The sequence below is a fragment of the Chiloscyllium punctatum genome, chromosome 16 (assembly GCF_047496795.1).
Source record: "Chiloscyllium punctatum isolate Juve2018m chromosome 16, sChiPun1.3, whole genome shotgun sequence".
In the NCBI taxonomy this organism is placed as follows: Eukaryota; Metazoa; Chordata; class Chondrichthyes; order Orectolobiformes; family Hemiscylliidae; genus Chiloscyllium; species Chiloscyllium punctatum.
Window position 1 is genome coordinate 27421996 of NC_092754.1, and position 20894 is coordinate 27442889.

At 40.1% G+C, this 20894-nt stretch overlaps 1 protein-coding gene across 8 annotated transcripts in view; it reads left to right on the forward strand.

The window, feature by feature from the left end:
* The window catches only part of spen (spen family transcriptional repressor), a 101043-nt gene extending 80464 nt beyond the window's left edge, over positions 1-20579 (forward strand). For all 8 annotated transcript variants that reach the window (XM_072586566.1, XM_072586571.1, XM_072586568.1 and 5 more), the window contains 6 exons: positions 167-271; positions 3854-12499; positions 17063-17488; positions 18079-18273; positions 18421-18579; positions 19250-20579. In XM_072586566.1, the coding sequence (XP_072442667.1) occupies positions 167-271; positions 3854-12499; positions 17063-17488; positions 18079-18273; positions 18421-18579; positions 19250-19381 (9663 nt within the window). In that variant the 3' untranslated portion in view covers positions 19382-20579. The remainder of the gene's footprint in view (positions 1-166; positions 272-3853; positions 12500-17062; positions 17489-18078; positions 18274-18420; positions 18580-19249) is intronic.
* Positions 20580-20894: the final 315 nt, after the last annotated feature.

Here is a 20894-nt window from a genome sequence, read left to right on the forward strand (position 1 = left end):
AAAATCGGTTTAATGCCTTATAAGGATCAGAAGCATGTTTTTAAAGAAAAAAAACATTTGCTGCCAGTTCAACTTTGCAATTATATATTTAATTGTATATGTTTACCATCTTTAATAAGTATTGTCTTCACTTTTAATATCTAACAATGAGACTCCTCCTTTTTAGGTGGATTTTGCAAATCGTGAGAGTCAGCTGGCATTTTATCGTTCTATGGAAGTCTCTGGGCAGGACATCAGAGATTTATATGAAATCTTCGCTGAGAGAAGGCAAGTGAAATGTTCATAAAAAGTTTCTTAAATGATATACAGTCATATCAAAGTGTTGGTTTTTATTATAGATATGTTAAATGATGGAATGCATTTAAAAATTTTATTTAATTAACATTTAGAAAATTTGTTACAACTATGAAGTCCAAGAATGTCAAATTAATTTTGGCAAAGGTTTGAGGAATCATAACATGTAAAGTAAAATAAAAACAGTCAAAGGAAAAGAAATGCTTTATACAGACTAAACATTTTTTTTGTGTCTAATGACATTGTTTGAAACTAAAACCTTCCTGTAACCTTTTTTCACTGGGCTTCTAACTGCTGTCATTCATATACCAGTTTAAACTTTTTATAAACGTGCTTGATATAATGCAGTTAGGATTAAATGCAACTATAAGAGAAACTATAATTCCACTGAACTGAGGATAACTGAGGGTTAGGGTACACCCCTCTGTAGAATTCCAGGGAAAGTGTTGGGGGAGAGAGAGGGTGGGAGGTCAGTCATTTGGAGACTGTGCCTGTTTAATCACTGTCAACAAAAGACGCGATCACTGCTGGAAACACGTCTTTGATGTAATGTTTCTATCAGGACCTCGAGATCTCCTTTGGATAATCCGATTTTCGGAGAATTGGTATGCGGATAATCGAGTTTCCTCTGTAGATGGGTAATGTTCCATGCTGTCTCCATACTCTGTGTTGTAAAGGCCACAGAAGGTCAACATTGAACCAGTACACTTTGTCCCCCAGATTTTGCTCTTTTTGTCACATAGTTTAATTTAGACGTAGTGTTTCTGTTTTGTCTCTTTGCAGGTACATTTTGTTTCCAGAGCCAGTCAGTCTTTGTTTTCTTCAATTTTGTATTTTTTTTGTAAATTTGGAGCATTTACCAGTCCTGGAACAAATATTACAGAAACACCACTGTCTTTTCAAACTGTTAGAAAAGAAACAAATGAAATTCATGCTGTTATCTGGTTTGCAGATTTAACTAAGAGTGTTGTATTCTTTTCAAACTCTATGGTAACAGCTACCAGCTCTGCAGGTAGCTTCAGAGAGGGCTTTAAGAGCAGGCATAGAAAATAAGCACAACCAATATGCACTTCACAGGATTGAAATAGAAAAATGTAATTTTAACTGTTAGCCTAAGTTGTCTTCCAGTTAGGCTATCATTATGACATATTGCCTATATCATAGAAAAACAGACTTTGGGAACGGCAATCAACACAAACCGCTGAAAAATTTAAATAAATTCTGAAAGTGTTAGATCATACTCCATTGTTGATTAGCATAATTGAAGTGAAAATATTTATTGTGAACATATCACCACGGCCTTGAGTTCTCAAGCTCAGCTGCACAAAGGAAAGATGAACCTGTTAATCTCACATTATTCAAGACAGAAATGAGAAACCATGTAAACAAAAGACAGGTTGCATGCAGTCTGGAATTGTTGATCTCCATAAACAATACCACTTGCAGTTAGCCATTTCCCAAGATTCACTAATGCAAAGTATCTGATCTAGTGCTGAGTTTTATTTTGAGAAAACATCAAAATAAATGTGAACCCTTGAAGTGCGGGGTGGGGGATTCCATTACCAATATATTTTGATAGCACTCCGCTGCAATTCCAAGAACCATTCAAGCTATGTTGATGTCTGTAATGGGAGAGGAATATATATTACTTCACAGAGCAAAAGTAAAGTCATAAAAATATACAGCATAGAAATAGACCCTTCAGTCCAACTCATTCCTGCTGACCAGATGTCCTAAATAAATCTAGTCCCATTTGGCCCACATCCCTCTAAACCCTTTTTATTCATATACCCATCCAGATGCTTTTTAAATATTGTAATTGTACCAGTCTCTAATATTTCATCTGGCTGCTCATTTCCACACTATCTGCACAAAAAAGTTGCCCCTTAGGTCCCTTTAAAATCCACACTCCCTGTCCCCACCCTAAATCTATACCCTAGTTTTGGGCTCCCCCACCCCAGGGAAAAACTATGTTTATTTACCCTATCCATATCCCTCATAATTTTATAAACCTCTATAAGGTCATCCCTCAGCCTCTAACACTCCAGGGAAAAAGCCCCAGTCTGTTCAGCCTCTCCCCATAGCCCAAACCCTCCAACCCCGCCAAAATCCATGTAAATCTTTTCTGAACCTTTTCAGGTTTCATAACAACTTTCCTATAGCCAGGAGACCAGAATTGCATGCAGTATTCCAATAGTAGCCTAACCAATGTCTTGCACAGCTGTGACATGACCTCCCAATTCCTGTACTCAGTGCACTGACCAATAAAGGCAAGCATTCCACACACTGCCTTCACTAACCTGTGAAGGACCTGTGACTTTACTTTCAAGCAACTACGAACCTGACTACAAGGTCTCATTGTTCAGCAACTCTCCCCAGGACCTTATCATTATGTGTATACGTCCTGCCCTGATTCGCCTTTCCAAAATGCCATGATGTAGAGGTGCTGGTGTGGACTGGGGTGCACAAAGTTAAAAATCACACAACACCAGGTTATAGTCCAACAGGTTTATTTGGTAGTACAAGCTTTTGGAGCACTGCTCCTTCATCAGGAAGCTAGTAGATGAAGGAGCAGCACTATAATAAAACCTTATACTTCCAAATAAACCTGTTGGACTATAACCTGGTGTTGTGTGATTTTAACTTTTTCCAAAATGCAGCGCTTCACATAGGAGACAAAATTGTGGCTAAAAGAGCCACAAGAGGGATTTCAATGATGGAGCTGATTTCCTCTAATTCTAAGAGCAGTAATTACTGAATTATAAGCTGTTGCATTGTGTTGTAACTTTGAGGGAAAAAAAAACAATGGCACTTTAAAAAGGAGGAAGAGCGACAAAAACAGTGATCACATGGGAAGTGATTGAAACTGTCTTTGCTGTTTGGTTTCAAGTATCTCTGGATATTGGAGCTTGTTCTAAATAGTTGATGAAATTTTAGTAGAGTTGGTTTGTTTTTAATTTGTAGGACCTAAAATACTTATAATGCTTACAAAAGCATAAAGGTTATAAGCAAATAACAATACTTTTCCATATTCAGGAATTCTAATTTGATAACATAACAATGAATAGAATAAAGCAAGGATTAAGGACACTGCAGAAAATTTTGAATTCCAATCCTATTTTAAATTTGTTATATCCAATCCAGTGAAAGCCTCTGAACCTTTGACAAAATTATATTTATGTAAAAAGAAAATCCTCTCTGTATCATCTTGTGCAACTGGTGCATACAGAATTTCCTATTTAAGTACTTAGCCAAAGTGGCATTCTTCAAATGAGTTCAGATAATTTGTGCTGGCATATTTAGCAGTCTGTAGATGGTGGGACATCACATTTGAATTAGAGTCTCATCTTGACTATTGTTATCAGACCTCGAAAATCAAATCTGAAATCTTTTATTCACTATTGGACCAAGGAGTGGAATTCACCTTTGAACTAAAGTTTGAAGCAACCCCTTTCTACATTCCTGCTCTTTCTTTTAAAATTAATTTCAAACAGCATGGATTTGTTCAAAAATATTTGCGCTTCAATTAATGTATATATTTTTTTTAATTAACAGGGAGGATCGGAGGGGATCATATCATGAATATCCTGCGGATCGTGCTTACTTTGATGCGGTTAGAGGACCAGCTGCTGTATTTCCTGAAGATCCTCGAAGGGATTATCGTGCAAGAAGTAGAGATTTTTATGCTGAGTGGGATCCTTACCAGGGCGACTATTATGATCCTCGTTATTATGAAGATCCACGGGAATATAGAGACTATAGAGATCCATATGAACAGGATATAAGGGAGTACAGTTACAGACAGCGAGAAAGAGAAAGAGAGAGAGAACGCTATGAATCTGATAGAGAACGAGATCATGAAAGACGAACTTGTGAGCGAAGCCAAAGCCCAACGCACTCGAGAAGAGCTCAGAGTTGCAGCGCTTCGCCAGCACAGTCTGAGAGGCATCAAAGTGACAGTGTGGATTCTGAACGCAGGATATACAGTCGATCATCGGACCGTAGCGGTAGCTGCAGTTCACTATCACCTCCACGATACGATAAAGCAGATAAACCAGACAAAGTTCGACCGGACCGTTATGAGAAAAATGAAAAGGAGAAAGATCGGCTGTTTGAACCTGAAAGAGCTGAAAAACGAACCCAAAGAAAAGACAAGTCTGAAAAATTGGAAAGAACAAAGAAAATTGAGAAATCTGAAGTGGAGAAACTGGATAAGAAAGAGAAAATTGAGAAGCTTAAAATACGGAAGGTGAAACCTCCATCTCCAAGTTCCCTGTCTTCTGAAACAGACCATGAAGTAGATAGGGACCTAAATCTTGATAGTCTAAAGGGCAAAACTAAACAAGGAAAAGACAAAGCAGAGAAAGAAGGAGCTTCAAAAAATCGTTTGGACTTAATTCCTTGTGTGGTGTTAACTCGTGTAAAGGAGAGAGAGGCAAAAATGATTGAGCCCTTGAATGCAGAGAAACCAAGAGGAAAGTCAGAGAGTGACACTGTCAAATCTCCATCTGCAGAACAGAATAAAGTACAGTTAACTCGACTTGACCAGACAAAAACTGAACTATCAAAATTAGAACCTTCCAGGCCAAAAGTGCCAAAAGAGAAGTTGCTTGCCAGCCAAATAGAGGTTGTGGGTAAGGAAGTGAAAATTAAGCATAAAAAGAACCTCAAATCAGAACCATGCCCTGAAGCACCAAATGCAATGGATATTGACAAACTGGAGGCTAGGAAGAGACGTTTTGCAGATCCCACTTTAAGAACGGATCGGCAGAAATTAGAGGTTAAGCGAGGCAGTCAAGAGGAAGAGGAACTCCGACTAGGTCTAAGAAAACCACCTGAACTAGCTGCTTGGAGAGAAATGCCTACAGTAGGCAAAGAAGGAGATTTGGACCGAAGACCTTTGCGGAAAGAATTACTCAAAAGGGAGCATAGGAAAGTCAAGCAAGAGAAACTAATTTCAGCATTTAGTCCCCGAGAAGGACAGGAGTCTGCGACTGTTTCTGCGGGAATTGGCTTGCGGCCCAGTATAGAAGCACAGTCAAGATTAAATGAGCCATCTGAAGAACCAGTAGAAACTCCAGAAATTGCATTAAAGAAACTGAATACAACGAAGCCTCCAAATAAGGGAACTGTGCAGCCATTGCTCCCACATCTTGATGAGGTACCAGGGGAAGGAGAGATTAAAAGAGAGGAACGGAAAAGAAAGTACAGTGGTACCCCTGAGGACACAAATGATCACAAGTCTGCCAATGAAAAATTACAAACCATTGATGCGGATGAGAAACTTGGGATTGATATTGATTACACTCAAAGTTATAGGAAACAGATGGAGCAGAACCGTAGACTTAAACAGCAACAGGAAATGGAAATGGCAAAATCTGAAAAGTACAACAGCCCCAGGAAAGAAAATGCAGATGAATTTGAAAGGAGGAGTTTAGTCCATGAAGTGGGGAAGCCACCTCAGGATGTCACAGATGATTCCCCTCCAGTTAAACGGAGAAAAACTGATCAATTTGACTTTGAAACTAGCATGAAACGAGAAAGAAATTACAGAAGTTCTCGTCAGCTAAGTGAAGATTCTGAGAAAACTGTCCTTTCCCCTGGATTTCGACATATCCTCTCTTATCAGGATGAGGATGATAATGATTCCCCCCATCAGGCATTGCTACCAAAAGAACCAAAGGATTCTCCAAAACTAGACTCCACCTTTCAGATTCCTGTTAGAGAAGAACCTTTAAAATGCAATGCTCATGAGTCAAATAAGCGAGAACAAATGCTGGATTTGGCTAGGTTTAAAATAATGTCTCAGAGCTCAGAAGAAGAGGCACCTCGTTGGGAAACACGTCTGAAACTAGATGCAAGTAGGTCTGATGTTAGCTTTCCCAGTAGCATTATCAAACGAGATGGCATTCGCAAACGTTCTGTACGTGAGCTTGAACCAGGTGAGGTACCATCTGATTCTGATGAGGATAATGAACATAAATCTTCTCATTCACCTAAAGCTTCAACATCTTTTGAAAGTTCTAGATTACCTTTATTCCTGCGAAATAGGGAAGATAGAATATCAGACTTAAAGCTGTCAAGCTCACTAGAAAGAAATAAATTCTACTCCTTTGCACTTGACAAGACCATTACCCCTGATACCAAGGCTTTACTTGAGAGGGCAAAGTCTCTGTCTTCATCCCGAGAAGAAAATTGGTCATTCTTAGATCGGGATTCGAGGTTTGCCAGCTTCAGGAAAGATAAAGATAAAGAAAAGGTTGAATCAGCACCAAGGCCAATCCCTTCTTGGTATATGAAAAAGAAAAAAATTAGAACAGATTCTGAAGGCAAAATAGATGAAAAGAAGGAAGATCATAAGGAAGATGAACAGGAGAGGCAAGAATTATTTGCTTCCCGGTTCCTGCATAGCTCAATCTTTGAGCAGGATTCAAAACGCTTACAGCATCTTGAAAGGAAAGAAGATGATATGGATGTAATTTCAGGTCGGTTATTTGGAAGGCAGGGATCTGTTGATGGCTCCAGTAATACCCCAGATCTCATACAGGAACCTGTAGTCTTATTTCACAGTCGGTTTATTGAATTGACACGTATGCAACAGAAGGAGAAAGAAAAGGATCAGAAGCCAAAGGAACTTGAACGACGAGAAATTGAGAAAGAAGCTCAACCTAAAACAACAGAGCCTGTATCTGAATTGAAAGAATCAGATTTGAAAAATACTTGTCCTCTTTTGAGGGCTATAGTCCCACCACCACCTCCACCACCTCCTCTGACCACAAGTTTTCAGGCACTACCTGCTGAACAACAAGAAACCGTTAAAAATAAAACAGCAAATGAAACCCTGGTGACAGAAAGTGTAGTTTCCAACTCAGGAGAGAATCGTTCAGAATCTGGACCTGCAGCTGATGCATCTAAACCTGTCATTGTTAATGTGAGCCCCTGTGAAGAAATCGAACCTATTGTTGTAAACAAGCAGTTGGAAGCAAATGTTACTTCAGAACCAGTGGCTTCTGGGCAGGAATCAGTAGTTAGAGAACATCTGTCTTATTTGGATACCAAACCACCAACTCCAGGGGGAAATGATGTACAAGAAATCTGCATCAATGCTGAACCTAAAGTACCAGAGATCAATGCAGATTCCTCCAAACCTATCCCAAAAGAGGTAGTATCTGAGGAGCACAAAGATAATAAGAATCCTCCTATCAGTGTTGAACTGGATATCAACAAGAAAGAAGAGCATTCAGGGATCCGTCCACAGGTTTCTGACAATGAAATGGATACTGAGCCTTCTGTAGTTTTAAAAGAGAAAAAGAATTCCAAAAATAAAAGAACAAAGACTCCACTTCAAGCCATCACTGCAACCATTTCAGAAAAGCCGGTCACAAGAAAAAGTGAAAGGATAGACCGTGAAAAGCTCAAACGGTCGTCATCACCTCGTGGCGACACTCAAAAACTTCAGGACCAAAAGTTAGATATAGAAAAGGTCTCCAAAAACACAGCAAAGTCTCCAAGTTCAGCCCCCGAGTCAGAAACCTCTGAGCCAAGTCTTCCTTTAGGTAGAACAAGACGCAGAAATGTGCGGTCAGTTTATGCCACAGTTGATGATGGCCCATCCTTAATAAAGGACTCAACAGATACATTGCGTTCAACCAGGAAAAGGGCTGAGAAAGAAGTTCAGGAATCACCAAATGTACAAACCCCTCCACGACGGGGAAGACCTCCAAAATCCCGTCGTAGACCTGGTGAAGAAGTGCCATGCTTTAAAGCTGACCAGGTAAAACAGGACGCTGAAGAAACAGAAACTAAAGATGGTACTGAAAGCACAAAACCTGTGGAAGGGTGGAAGTCACCTCGATCGCAGAAAACCGCACAAAGTCATTCTTCAGCTGCTCAGAGTAGCCAGATAGGAAGAAAAGGAGTTAAGACAGAACCAAGAACTGCTGAAATTTGTGTTGAACGTACAGCTGATGCTGCAGAGCCCTTAATTGAGCAAAGCTCAACAGCTGAGAATATCAAAGCCTCGGCTGAGGGAAATGAGATAGTAAGTGATCAAAAATCTGACAGAAATGATGGTGCATTAGAGAAGTGTCCTTCAACTAACAATTCGGGTGAAATCATAGAGAAAAGATCTGTGGAGAAAGGCTCAAAGTCAAAATGTGGGAGAGGGAGAAATGCAAAGGCTAGTGAGGACAAAATGTGTCTACGAAATTTGGAAATAAGACTTAGCACTGAAGAAGTAAAAGGTGTTCTTCACTCAGGTGATGGAGAAGTGACTGTGACACCAAAAAAGGACCCACCGAGAAATGACAGTCAGTCACCTGAGCTAGTTAAAGAAGAAATAGGTGATACGTTTTTAGGACCTCCCAAATCACCAGAAAAAGAAATAGCAAAACCTGAGTGTTCACCAGAAGCTGTACAACGAGCTAAACAGATAGAACTTGAAAGAGCAGTGGAGAACATTGCAAAATTAACAGAAATCCCAACTGTACATCCTTACAAAGAGACGGCAGATGAGCCAGATGTTAGAACAGAGGAAGACGCGGAAAAGCCTGCCCATCAGGCTAGTGAAACTGAGCTTGCAGCAGCCATTGACTCCATTATTGCTGATGAATCAGCAGAACCAGATAGCTTCCCATCTGCTCCAAGATACCCTACTGAACAAACTGTAGCAGGTATCTCTGAAGATCAAATGGTACTTCCTACACCACCAGACACTTTGCAGCCTGAAACTGATCAGGATATTGTGAATATTTTAGAGTCAGCTGCAGATGTTGGTGCCTCAGGCCGATTGTTGGCAAAGGGCCAACCCTCAAACCGTTTGATATCAAAGATCCCAGCTTCAGGTCGTTTGCTGTCTAAAGCCCCAGTTTCTGGTCGCTCTGTTTCTAAATCTCCTGCTTCAGCAGAAAATGTGGTTACAGAAGTTCCCTCTTCAGTTGAAAGCATGGTTTCTGAAGTTCCCACCTCTACAGACAACATGATTCCTAAAGTTCCTACCTCAGAAGACAACATAGTTCCTGAAAATTCTACACCAGTAGACACCCCTTCAGCAGACAGTGTGATATCTAAAGCTCCAGTCCCATTGGATAGCACGATTGCTAAGGTTTCTGTCTCAGTGGAAAGTGTAATATCTAAAGCACCTGGCTCAGTTGAGAGTGTAATATCTAAAACTCCTGCATCAGTTGAGAGTGTGATTTCTAAAGTACCTGTCTCAGCTGAGAGTGTCATTTCTAAAGTTCCAGTCTCCACAGAGAGCATGGTTTCTGAAACTCCCATTTCAACAGAAGGTGTTGTTCCCTCAGCTCTGTCCTTGGACACTTCCGCTTTGAAAACTCCAGCTATGGACAGTCACTCGGCAATTTCAGTCAGTTCAACTTCCAGATCTCCTTTATTGACTACAGTGGTTGAGGCAAAAAGTCCTGATGTATGTTTTCAGCGATCTGGAAATATTTCCCAGAAAACAGAGAACCTTCCATTGCCAGAACCTGCTGAAGTCCCACGGACCCCAAGTCGTAGAGGGCGTTCAAAACCTCGAATGACAAGGCGTAATAGAAGAGGGAGCACTAGCAGAAAGGGAGAGTTAGCAGATGACAATAGTTCTGAACCCGAACCAGTGCCTGTTTCTGCTGACATTAAACAAAACAGTGTTACAGCAGAAACCATTTCAGAAAAATGTGCAAATAAATCAGTGGTAGAACCTATTTCTGTTTCCAAGAGTGATGCAGACAACCTGACTAAATTAGAAGAGTGTAAACTTGGTGGTATGAAACTCTCTGAATCAGATAAGGATTCAACAACTGAAGCTATTTCACCACATGATCCACTGCATTCTTCAGCCTGTAATGAAGATAACAGAAGTCCTCCCTGTTTTAAACTAAAGCAACACACCGAGTTTGCACCTGAAGCTCAATCAAAACAAAACATATCAAGAGTAGCTATTAATGCTTTCCCTACCACAACTACTGCAAAAATTTCAGTAACTCCTGCACCTGCCTTGGGAACTGCACATATTAGTTCTGGGGTTGTGCCAGATTGGATGTCAAGGCATGAGGCATCTCGTGCTTGTTCTACACCCCCTCCTACTGCTCCTCCCCCAGATACCAAAGCTTCTGACCTTGACACCAACTCTAGTACATTGAGGAAAATTCTCATGGAGCCAAAGTATGTGTCAGCTACAGGTGTTACAACCACGTTTGTAACTACAGCAATAAATGAGCCACTGACTTCGGTTCGGACAGAAGAAGCTTTCCCTTCAAGTGAAGCTAGCAAACTGGTATTGGATGAAAAAGCTGTAGTTCCACCTAGCAGTACTGGAGGACAACAAATATCAGAGATGCCAGTGTTTAATGAGAAAGAAAAGCATAGTAGTCCTTTGATATCACCCAAAGTTACTTCTGTAATAAGCAGGATCCCACCGAGTTTAGATCAAGAGGAAGCGGCAAAGGTGACAGCAAACAGCCGAGGCCCAGCCAGCCTTCCATCTCAGACACCAAATCTCCCAACTGTGTCACTGACCAAACAGAAATATAGATCAAACTTGACTGAAAATAGCAGATACAAGCTTGGGACAGTGGCATTCATTGGAGATGAGTCTCGGCAGGTGGATAATCTTACATTAAACCAGGGATCTAGTCCACGACTGAGAGTAAATACCTCTGAAGGGGTTGTGGTGTTGAGTTACTCTGGTCAGAAAACAGAAGGTCCTCAAAGAATAAGTGCTCCAATCAGCCAGATTCCACCTGCTAGTGCAGTAGATATAGAATTTCAACAATCTGTGTCCAAGTCGCAAGCCAAACCAGAGCCAATTTCACAATCACAGCCTGTTTCAAAGGGTTCACAAACTCCATCGGGTTATAGCAATGTGATTAGCACTCATTCCTCAAGCATACTTGTTGGACATGGTGGTCCCCAATCTTATAACACATCACCTGTTATTTCAAGTATTAAACAAGAGCATCAAATCCATGAGAAATCTGAATCAGCTATGCATTCGGGTACACTATCGACTCAGCCAGGAGCAGTTAAGATAGTCTACAATCCTTTACCGAACATTGTATCTACTAACAAGAAAGGTGGAGACCCAGTTGTTCCCAAAATTGAAGCTGTTAAAGTAACACAGCAGTCAACCCTGAGCCCAGGAATCAGCCCTCATCATGCTGCTATGCCAAGTAAGCTGCAATCAGACACTAACCACATCAGTTCTGGGCGTGGCACCCCAACAGAAAGAAGTCTGCCTCTGCCAGTTTCCATTAAACAGGAACCCCATTCTCCACGCACATCTGTTCATTCCCCTTCTCCATTTCCCAAAGTGTGTCAGCCGAGTAGCACCTCAACAACTTCCCAATCAATGAATGCTAATATGGTTATAAATGCTGGTCTTACTATGACACAATTTGTTCCGAGTGTCCATTTGCCAGAGCAATCGGTCATTATGCCTCCTCATAGTGTGACACAGACTCAGGTGGTCTCCTTAGGGCATCTTTCTCAGGGTGAAGTAAGAATGAATGCTCCTTCAGTACCAGGTATTCCATTTGGCATAAGACCCGAGACTCACCATCCCTCTCCTAGAGCTGTCCTCCAACCTCAAATGGAACTTCGTTCACAGAGATCAAACACGCCACAGTCAACAGTTATCAGAGACTTGTGTATGCCTCAGATATCCAACCAGCATCAACCTGATGAAGAACTACTTCATTATCATGGACTTAGAAGAGGATCAGCTCCCTTACAGCCAGATGTCCTTGTGATGCAGCCAGACTATAGAATCCATCCTGGAGGTTTGCGACTGGACCAATACAATGTGTCACAAGAGATGTTGCTGCGTGACGTTAGGATGATGTACCCACCTATGACAGCTGTAGGTGATGTCCATGGTGAGGCCAGACAAGCTAGGACTCCTGATGGATCTGTTAAAACTCCTCCTACTAGTAAAACCCCTCAACCAGCTAAAGAGGCCCCGAAAACATCTGAAGTAAAAATGACAAAGTCACCTCACAATGAAGCTCGGTTGATCAATGTACCTCCTGGAATGCCTATGTCTCAATCTGTAATGGTCTCGCATGGCGTTCAACTCATGCACCAAGTCCCTAGTTCCTTCCATGACTATCCACGTGTGTATCAAGATCCACGGAACTTCCACCATTCTCACCTTGGTCATCCACCGTTTGGAGGAATGAATCTACCATCTCGCAGCATGACTCCTCAGGTAAATGTGTGATTTTGTTTTTGCCTCATTTTTATCAACTTCCATAAAATGTTTTTGTTCTGAAGTTATTCTTACCTGTGATACTTTGTTGAGGAGGGAAGAATGCAGTGCAACATCTGAGATATAAGTACATAAAAAATAAAAACTGCTCTTCTACATTCATTACTTTAGTGTTCCCTGTTGCCATTGCCAAGTTGTAAAGTCAGCCTAATTTTGGGACTTCGCCACTACCATTTTGTTGTCACATTTTATGATGTGTGAATTCCTCTGCCTTGTTTGCTTCGGATATATAGAACTGTAAAATAATTGGAGGCCATTTGGGTCCTTGTGCCAGTTTCAGTTCTTTAGAAAAACAATTCAATTAGTTCTGGACTTCTGCATTTCGCCCCTTTTTGAGTATCCAATTGCCTTCTGAATTTATTTCCATTGTCCCTTCAGACCGTGCATGCCAGGCCATCATAATGCCCTATAGAAAAGAACGTTTTCTCACTTCATCTCTGGCTTTTTTTGCCATTTACATTAAATATTTGTCACTTGGTTGTGAACCGCTCTTATTTTATGGAAATGGTTTACTTACTCTTGGTGAACCTGTGATTTTTGCATGTATTCAATTCAATAAAATCATGATTTTATTGTAGAATATAGTGTTACAGCTACAGAGAAAGTGCAGAGAAAGACCAACTCTAATGTACCAGAAATTGTAAGTCTGATAACAGTGCAGAAGAAGCTATTCTTGGATCTGTAGGCATGTGTTTTCAAACTTTTGTATCTTCTGCCCGATGGAAGAGAATATAACTGGGTGGGAGGGGTTTTCGATTGTGTTGGCTGCTTTCCCAAAGCAGCGGGAAGTGTATACTGAGTCAGTGGAAAAAAGTCAGTGGTTTTCGTGATGGATTGGGCTGCATTCACAACTCTCTGAAAATCCTTGTGGTCTTGGGCAGAACAGTTACCGTACCAAGCTGTGATGCATCCAGATAGGTTGTTTCCTGTGGTACAACTATAAAAAGAGTCATTGTGGACATGTCAAATTTCCTTAACCTCTGAGGAAGCAGAGGCATTGGTGTGCTTTCTTGACTGTCAAATCAATGTGGATGTACCAGGACAGATTGTTGGTGATATTTACTCCTTAGCATTTGAAGCTCTTGACCACTTCCACCTCAGCATCATTGGTATAGACAGAGGCATGTCCCCCACTACACTTCCTGACATCATCGAGCAGCTCCTTCATTTTGCTGACATTTGAGGGAGAGATTGTTGTCTTTACACTATGTCACTAAGCATTGTATCTCTTTTCTGTACTCTGTCTCATAGTTGTTTGAGATCCAATCCATTACAGTGGTGTCATCAGCAAATTTGTAAAGGGCCTTAGAGTTGAATTTTGGCCACACGGTTGTGAATGTATAAGGAATATAGTAAGGGGCTGAGTATGCAGCCTGCTGTTTAGGATTATTGTGGAGAAGATCTTGCCGCCTATCCTTACTGATGACTTCTAGATCCGTAGACTATAAAGGATCTGGTTGTAGAAGAGGTAACAGTGTCCAAGGTCTTGAAGGTTGGCATTATGGTGTTGAGGGCAGAGCTAACATCAATAAATAGGAGTCTGACATAGATGTCATTGTTATCCAGATGTTCCAGGGATGAGTGTAGAATGAGGGAGATGGTGTCTGCCGTGGAACTATTACAGTGATAGGCAAATTGTAGTGGATCAAGGCAGCCTGGGAGGCAGCAGTTGATGTGTACCATTACTAATGTCAAGAAGCATTTCATAATGAGGGATATCGGAGTCATCAGGCAGTAGTCATTAAGGCATGTTGCCTGATTTTGCTTTGTCACCAGGATGATAGTGGTCGTTTTGAAGCAGGTGGCAACATCACATCATAGGGTTTAAAGATGTCAGAAAACACTCCTGCCACCTGGTCTGCGCAGGATCTAAGTGCACGGCTGGGGACTCCCATCTGTGCGAATTGCTTTCTGTGGGTTCACACTCAGTAAGGCCAATCTGATATTTGTGGTGGTGACTGTGGGTACGGGTGCATCTGAGGCTGTTGGGATAGGTGACATCATTTCACTGTTCTTCTGTTCAAAATGTGCATAGAATGCATTGAGTTAATCAGCGAGGGATGCATTGTTGTCACTGATTCTCTTAGACTTCATGTTGTAGCCCATTATGTAGGCCTTGTATTTGGGTGGTTCTTCTGGGAGCTAGTTTAGTCTGTATTGACTCCTGATGTCCTTGATGGCTTTGCAAAGATCATTCCTAGATTTCCTGTATAGGCTAGAGTCACCTGACTTGCATGCCTGAGATCTGATTTAGAAATTTCTACTGTGTAATTCAGAAACTTTTCCCTTTATATTATGCAGGTTAAAAAAAAACTTGCATTTATACTGTACTTTTCACAATCATCAGATGTCTCCAAATGCTTAACAATAAGCCAATGTTTTAGTTTTATAAAGCCAATTTTCTGCATAGCAAGATCTCTAAGTAATAATATCTTATTGATCAGATCTGTTATGGTAATATTGATTTGAGGGATAAATTTGATGAAGACACTGGGGTAATGGTCCATGCTCTTTGAATGATATCTTGTCTGTTGTATTGACTTGAAAGTATGCAGGCTCATCAAAATATGACATCTTTGACATTGTAGCACTTGGTCCGTAGTGCACTTGCGTGAAAATCTGAAGAAATGTTTGAGTCTCTGAAGTGAATCTTGAACCCATGGCATTCTGACTGAGTCAGGTACTACCATCAAACCAAAGCGGTGCTAAACGCTATAGCACTGTAATTCCCATTAAGTAATGTTGCAGTGTAAAGAAATCAAACGTTTTGTAAATGTGAACAACACTGCACTAATGAGTGTTGTTGATGTAAACTATTTATTTGAATATGGTTTTTATAACTAAATTGTTTCAGTTTATGTTTTCCCTTTTTTAAACAAACATTTCTGCCACTCTGAAGCATTTGTAGATGATATTGAGAGGATTCTGTTTTGAATTCTGTCCTTGAATACACTTACACGACAGAATTGAAAGTTATCATGTTCTGTCATTGTGTCGACGTGCCTTGATTGTGGACAGTTTTATTCTTGAATAAAATGTAAAAATAGAGATCTTATTTATTTACTGGATCTGCAGTTGCCTGTGGTAAAGCCTGTCATTGATACTGTCTTGTAAGGTAATCTGTGCCCCTTCACTTTCCCACAGCTTTTTGAGATGATTTCCTCCTTCCACCTTCAATGCTGTTATAAATTTTGTCTCCCTTTATGTCCATGGGACTGGTTGGTTTCAAATATGTTGGCCTAGAATTAACTGATCTTTGATAGTTCAACATTGTTATTATTTAAGAAGTGTTTTTCAATGCCCTGGAATACTTAATTGTTTTTGCTCCATTTGTAAGTCTGTGTCCCCCCCCCGCCACGCCCCAAAATCCATTTTTGCTTGCCATGCTGCAGAACTTTTTTGTTCTCGAAAGATGCCCCCTAAAGACTTGGAATGGACCTACCATCCAATTTTGATGAGAAGTAACCACTTCAGACCAGAGGACTTCTACAAACATCAGCTTTTAGACCTTTCTGGGAGAGATCCTATTGCATATGGGATGCTTGTAAAGGCACTGAAAATTTGAACTCCTCTCATCTCCAATCTATTGTTTTCTACTTTCTTTTTGTGCTAATGTTCCTACCAAGCTGTTCGTCTCTCCTTGAGGGATATTTGTAGATAATTTTTGTATCATTTATGCTTATTGTCGTATTTCCCTCATACATTCCAAGCTTCATCCATAGGATATTTGTTTTTTATGTCTAGCTATTGGTAATTTTATGTATGCTGATTTCATTATTTATAATGAACATTGCTAATCTATTCCATTTGAGGCCGATACCTTCAACACAAATTCTGTCTTCAACAGTTAAGACTTAAAATAGTTCAAGACTTCCTCTTGGCATTGAACTTTTATATTCCAGCTTATAGATAAATATGTACAAACAATTGTACAGGAAGGTTCAAGGCTTCTCAAAACATAGATTGTGCCATCACCTATATTTCTGTCTTTAAAAATCTAAAGTTCTCCTTTTGCCACATCTGTACTCCACCACCACAAAGTCATGTCAATTAAAGAAATGGTATATTGGGAGCGATTGAAATATTTCCTTCTAACAGAATACCAACTAATCATACTCAGTTATTGGAAATTTATTTCAAGTCCATTCTGAAGGAATTCTCTGTGAAAGTATCAATTAAGAATGTAATTCTAGATTTTGTAAAAATTTAATATGGTAAATTATTAACTTGTTCCTATCGGTGGCTTCAACTGAAATGCTCCAAAATATTTTTGGGATTGAACCTAGTTCTCAAAATCCAAAAAGACCAAATACCAGATGACAGTCTGGCAAAAATTGAGAAATTAGCAGAATTCTCTGCAATTTAGTTCAGAGCAGCTTTCAGCTTGAATAGAACCTTCAAATCAAAGACTCAAATGATAACACTTTATAATGCTAATGTGGGGATGTGTTGGATACAGGAATATTTTCAGTGCTATGTGTAAAACTGTTTATTATTTAATAGGGTATTTCAGAAGGGGAGCATGTACATCCTGGCCAGAGAAGTAAAACTCCACAAATATCCCAGGATACTAAGGGATCTGCGGCTTCTGAGCATCCTCATCATGTATCTATCACCAGACTAACAGGGCAGATGGAATTGCACTCTCCTCACTTGCAGCATCTACAGAGAGAGAGGGTACAGCCGGAAGCTAATCTAACTTCTTATCCTTCTCCAACTGGAGTGTCTATGCCAATCAAGCATGAACTATCCTCACCACACCAGCCCCTAACTCCAAAACAACCATCTTTTATCTCCACACAATCCTCAACACCAGGAACAGCCCCATCACCGGTGATATCCAGGTCAGACCCTCCAACTACTGGAAAGCAAGAGCCACAGCCACCATCAGGCTCACAGAGACCTGTGGATATGGTTCAGCTTCTCACAGTAAGCCGCAATTCTATTATATCAAAAAGATTAGCTTCAACTTATCAATTAATGTAAAAGTTAATTTTAAATTGTATATACTCAAAGTTTTCAAAGACTTGTGAAATGTTGAATTTGAATATAGAGTTTGGTTTAACTGGTATAAGCATCAGTCTGTTCCTTCTGTTATAACTGTTACCTTTGTTTTTATGATCGTTTTGCTTCTCATCTGCTCCACTTTGTTTCAGACTTCATATTTATTTCTTGTATTTTTTTTTCTAAAACTGTTTATTCCTTTAACTTGCAAATGAATTAGAGGAATAAACCACTTTTAAATCAAACTTCCTTAACATTGAGAATGATCCTGACTGAGGTGAGTAATTTATCCTGTTTAGCTGAAAGAAATTTGATTAAATTCCTGTTCTCATTTCACTTGTTTCTCTTGCACTTGTATAAAGCTAGCATTAGTATCAATGCCCTTCAAATGCATAATTTTTCACATCATTCTGGAAAAATCTGACATGCCTAAAGGGTCTGCTTTGTTAGAACTGAAATGCTGCAGGATTAAAAGACAAAGTGTGATTCACTTTTAAACTATTTATTCCTTTTAGAAATACCCAATTGTATGGCAGGGGCTGTTGGCTCTGAAGAATGACACAGCAGCAGTGCAACTCCATTTTGTGTCAGGCAACAATGTGCTGGCACACCGGTCACTTCCAGCGCCTGAAGGTGGGCCTCCTCTCAGAATTGCTCAGCGTATGCGGCTGGAGGCAACGCAGCTAGAAGGTGTAGCACGTAGAATGACGGTAAATGTCTTGATTTGGGGTAGTTATGTACTTAAAGGCTGTGAATGTTTTGTCATCTTAAACGTGTCTTTCAACATTAAGATTATAATTTGGGCAACTGCAGTGTAAATAATTGTTGGAATGAAGATTGCTTTTTTTGTTTTCTAGGTTGAAACTGATTACTGCTTATTGTTGGCTTTACCGTGTGGTCGTGATCAGGAAGATGTAGTGAGTCAGACAGAGTCATTGAAGGCTGGCTTTATTAGCTATCTACAACTAAAACAAGCTGCTGGAATAATCAACGTTCCAAATCCTGGCTCAAATCAGGTATATGATCAACCAGAAATTCAACAGCATGTTTTCTATCACCATGGGACAGAACAGAAGATTAATGCAGCCACCCATGAGTGATGCTCTTAACATCGAATTCAGCGCACAAAAGTATCAATTTGAATTAATTTCACTGCAGTAACTGGAAATACCCTTATGTCCCCAACAACTGAAGACAGCTTGAAATACAGTCAAATTGCTTCAGGATTGTAAATCCATTCCAGTAGGCTGTAGGAACAGGCTATTTTCAACTTGTAATAGGATGCTGAAAACAATATTATGTACTTAGGCAGAGACATTTCATATCAGCAAGGCAGGAGAGTTTCTTACTCATTCTCCAATTCCCTACATTTCAGAAGGGGAATCTGGTCAGTTTTAAAATTGTGCACACTGATTTGATTCAAAGGAGAGGTATTCACATTTTTAGCTCACCAGCATACTTGAATGAGGCTGTTATTTGCAGACCCACAATTAATTAAAATTAAATCTTTGTTGGTAAGCCAGTTATTGCATTTCAACATGAAATGTTGTTTGAGATTCATCAAGAATTAGTTAGCATGTTAGAATGTAACATATATTTTGTGAAAGTTACTCTACAGAAAACCTGCGATTTAAAAAAAATGTTTTGGAGGCTCCACCCACTGATTCTGTGCATTTTCTCTTACAGCCTGCTTATGTTCTTCAAATATTCCCACCCTGTGAATTCTCTGAAAGTCATCTGTCCCGTCTAGCCCCAGATTTGCTGGCCAGCATCTCCAACATCTCCCCTCATCTAATGATCGTCATTGCTTCAGTGTGAGCATTTGGTTCGCTCTCGTTTTTAATCTTTGACTCCGTTACACTGCCAACTGCCAATCTTCTTCCAAGCAAGGCCCGACTTGGACAATGGGCAGCTACGTGTTTACAATGTTTCCGCCCCTGGGCGAACTGGTGGCTCCAGTGGCAGAGTGGAAACCCCTCTGTGTAATCCTGCACTCTCGGCGATTCCTGTTTATGTGAATTGGGATTACCATTGCACTATATTAGTGACTTGGTGACTGTATGGCAGTAGATTGCTATGGATCTTATCATGGTAGCATCCTGGACCCCTCTGATGAACTTGAAGGCAGGACCTCAGAATCTCTACCTGTTTCAGCAGGGCCAGAGTTGGGATGTTTTTCAACCCCACCATCAGTTATAATGATCAACTTTTTCGTTTTGTAAATCTCCCTTCTTTGAGAGGGAATCAAAATGGGCTGAATTCTGAGAGAAGAGGGATGAACGGTTTAAGCTGAAAAGGTGAATAAAGCTGATGGCAAATGCTGATTCCTTGGAACCATGAATTCAAACTTTACTGAAATGAAAAGAAACATACAATTTTACCTGTGCCAAAATGCATTTTCAGAGAAATCTTATTTTCATATGCGGACTTTGTACTTTCATTCATTCTTAAGTGCGCTTCACTACTCCCTAACGCTGCCCTTCAAGATGTGAGAGTATTTTATGCTTGTCAGGACATCTCTTTGGTCTCATTAATTTATAAATTCTTTCCACAGTCTTTTCTTTGTTTTTTTTAATCCCTTTGTTGTTTGGAGCAATCGAAGTCTGATTTAAGCCCATGTGGTGAAAAGTGGTCTCCAATACGCAGCAAAACTGGTACTGACTAAACAAGCCCCCGTACTCCTAATAGGATGGGGATGCAAGGGGACTGGTACTCCCAAGAAAACAGGGGCTGTGCTGTCTGAGCCAGCCATGAACGCTGTAACTACCTACTGGCAGCAAACAGTCTCCTTGTACTTTTTAATGGCGTTTGTACATAGTACTTTTGGAATTCTGTGCTTTGGTCTGATCTGATTAACTTGTGTAAAAAAGAAAGGAACCCCAACCCCACACAGACTTGAACCGTGTTACACAGTGCTGTAAATATTTGTAAAACTCAAAACAATTCTTTCATGGTAATGTTGAAGGCACTTATAATTTTGATACACAGAATAAAAATCTTAGCACATTACAGAAGATATGACATTTTTCTCTCTTGACTGAGCATGTAAATAGCCTGCGAGCTGATATTGTTTAATCCCTTGACAACCGACATTTTAAGATTGGCTATAAATGCATAACTACCTTTTTAATTAGTAGACAGTTAAGCTTTCTTTGTGTCTTGTCAACATCATTTGTTTCTGATTGCACAATCCACAAATTGTGGTAGATGCATATTCTGGAATTACCTTGTAACCATGGATTCCCAAGAGATTTCAAAAAGTAGCTGTACTAATGAAAGTCTTAATTCCAATACTGTAAGGTATATTGTGCATATATAGCTATATAATTAT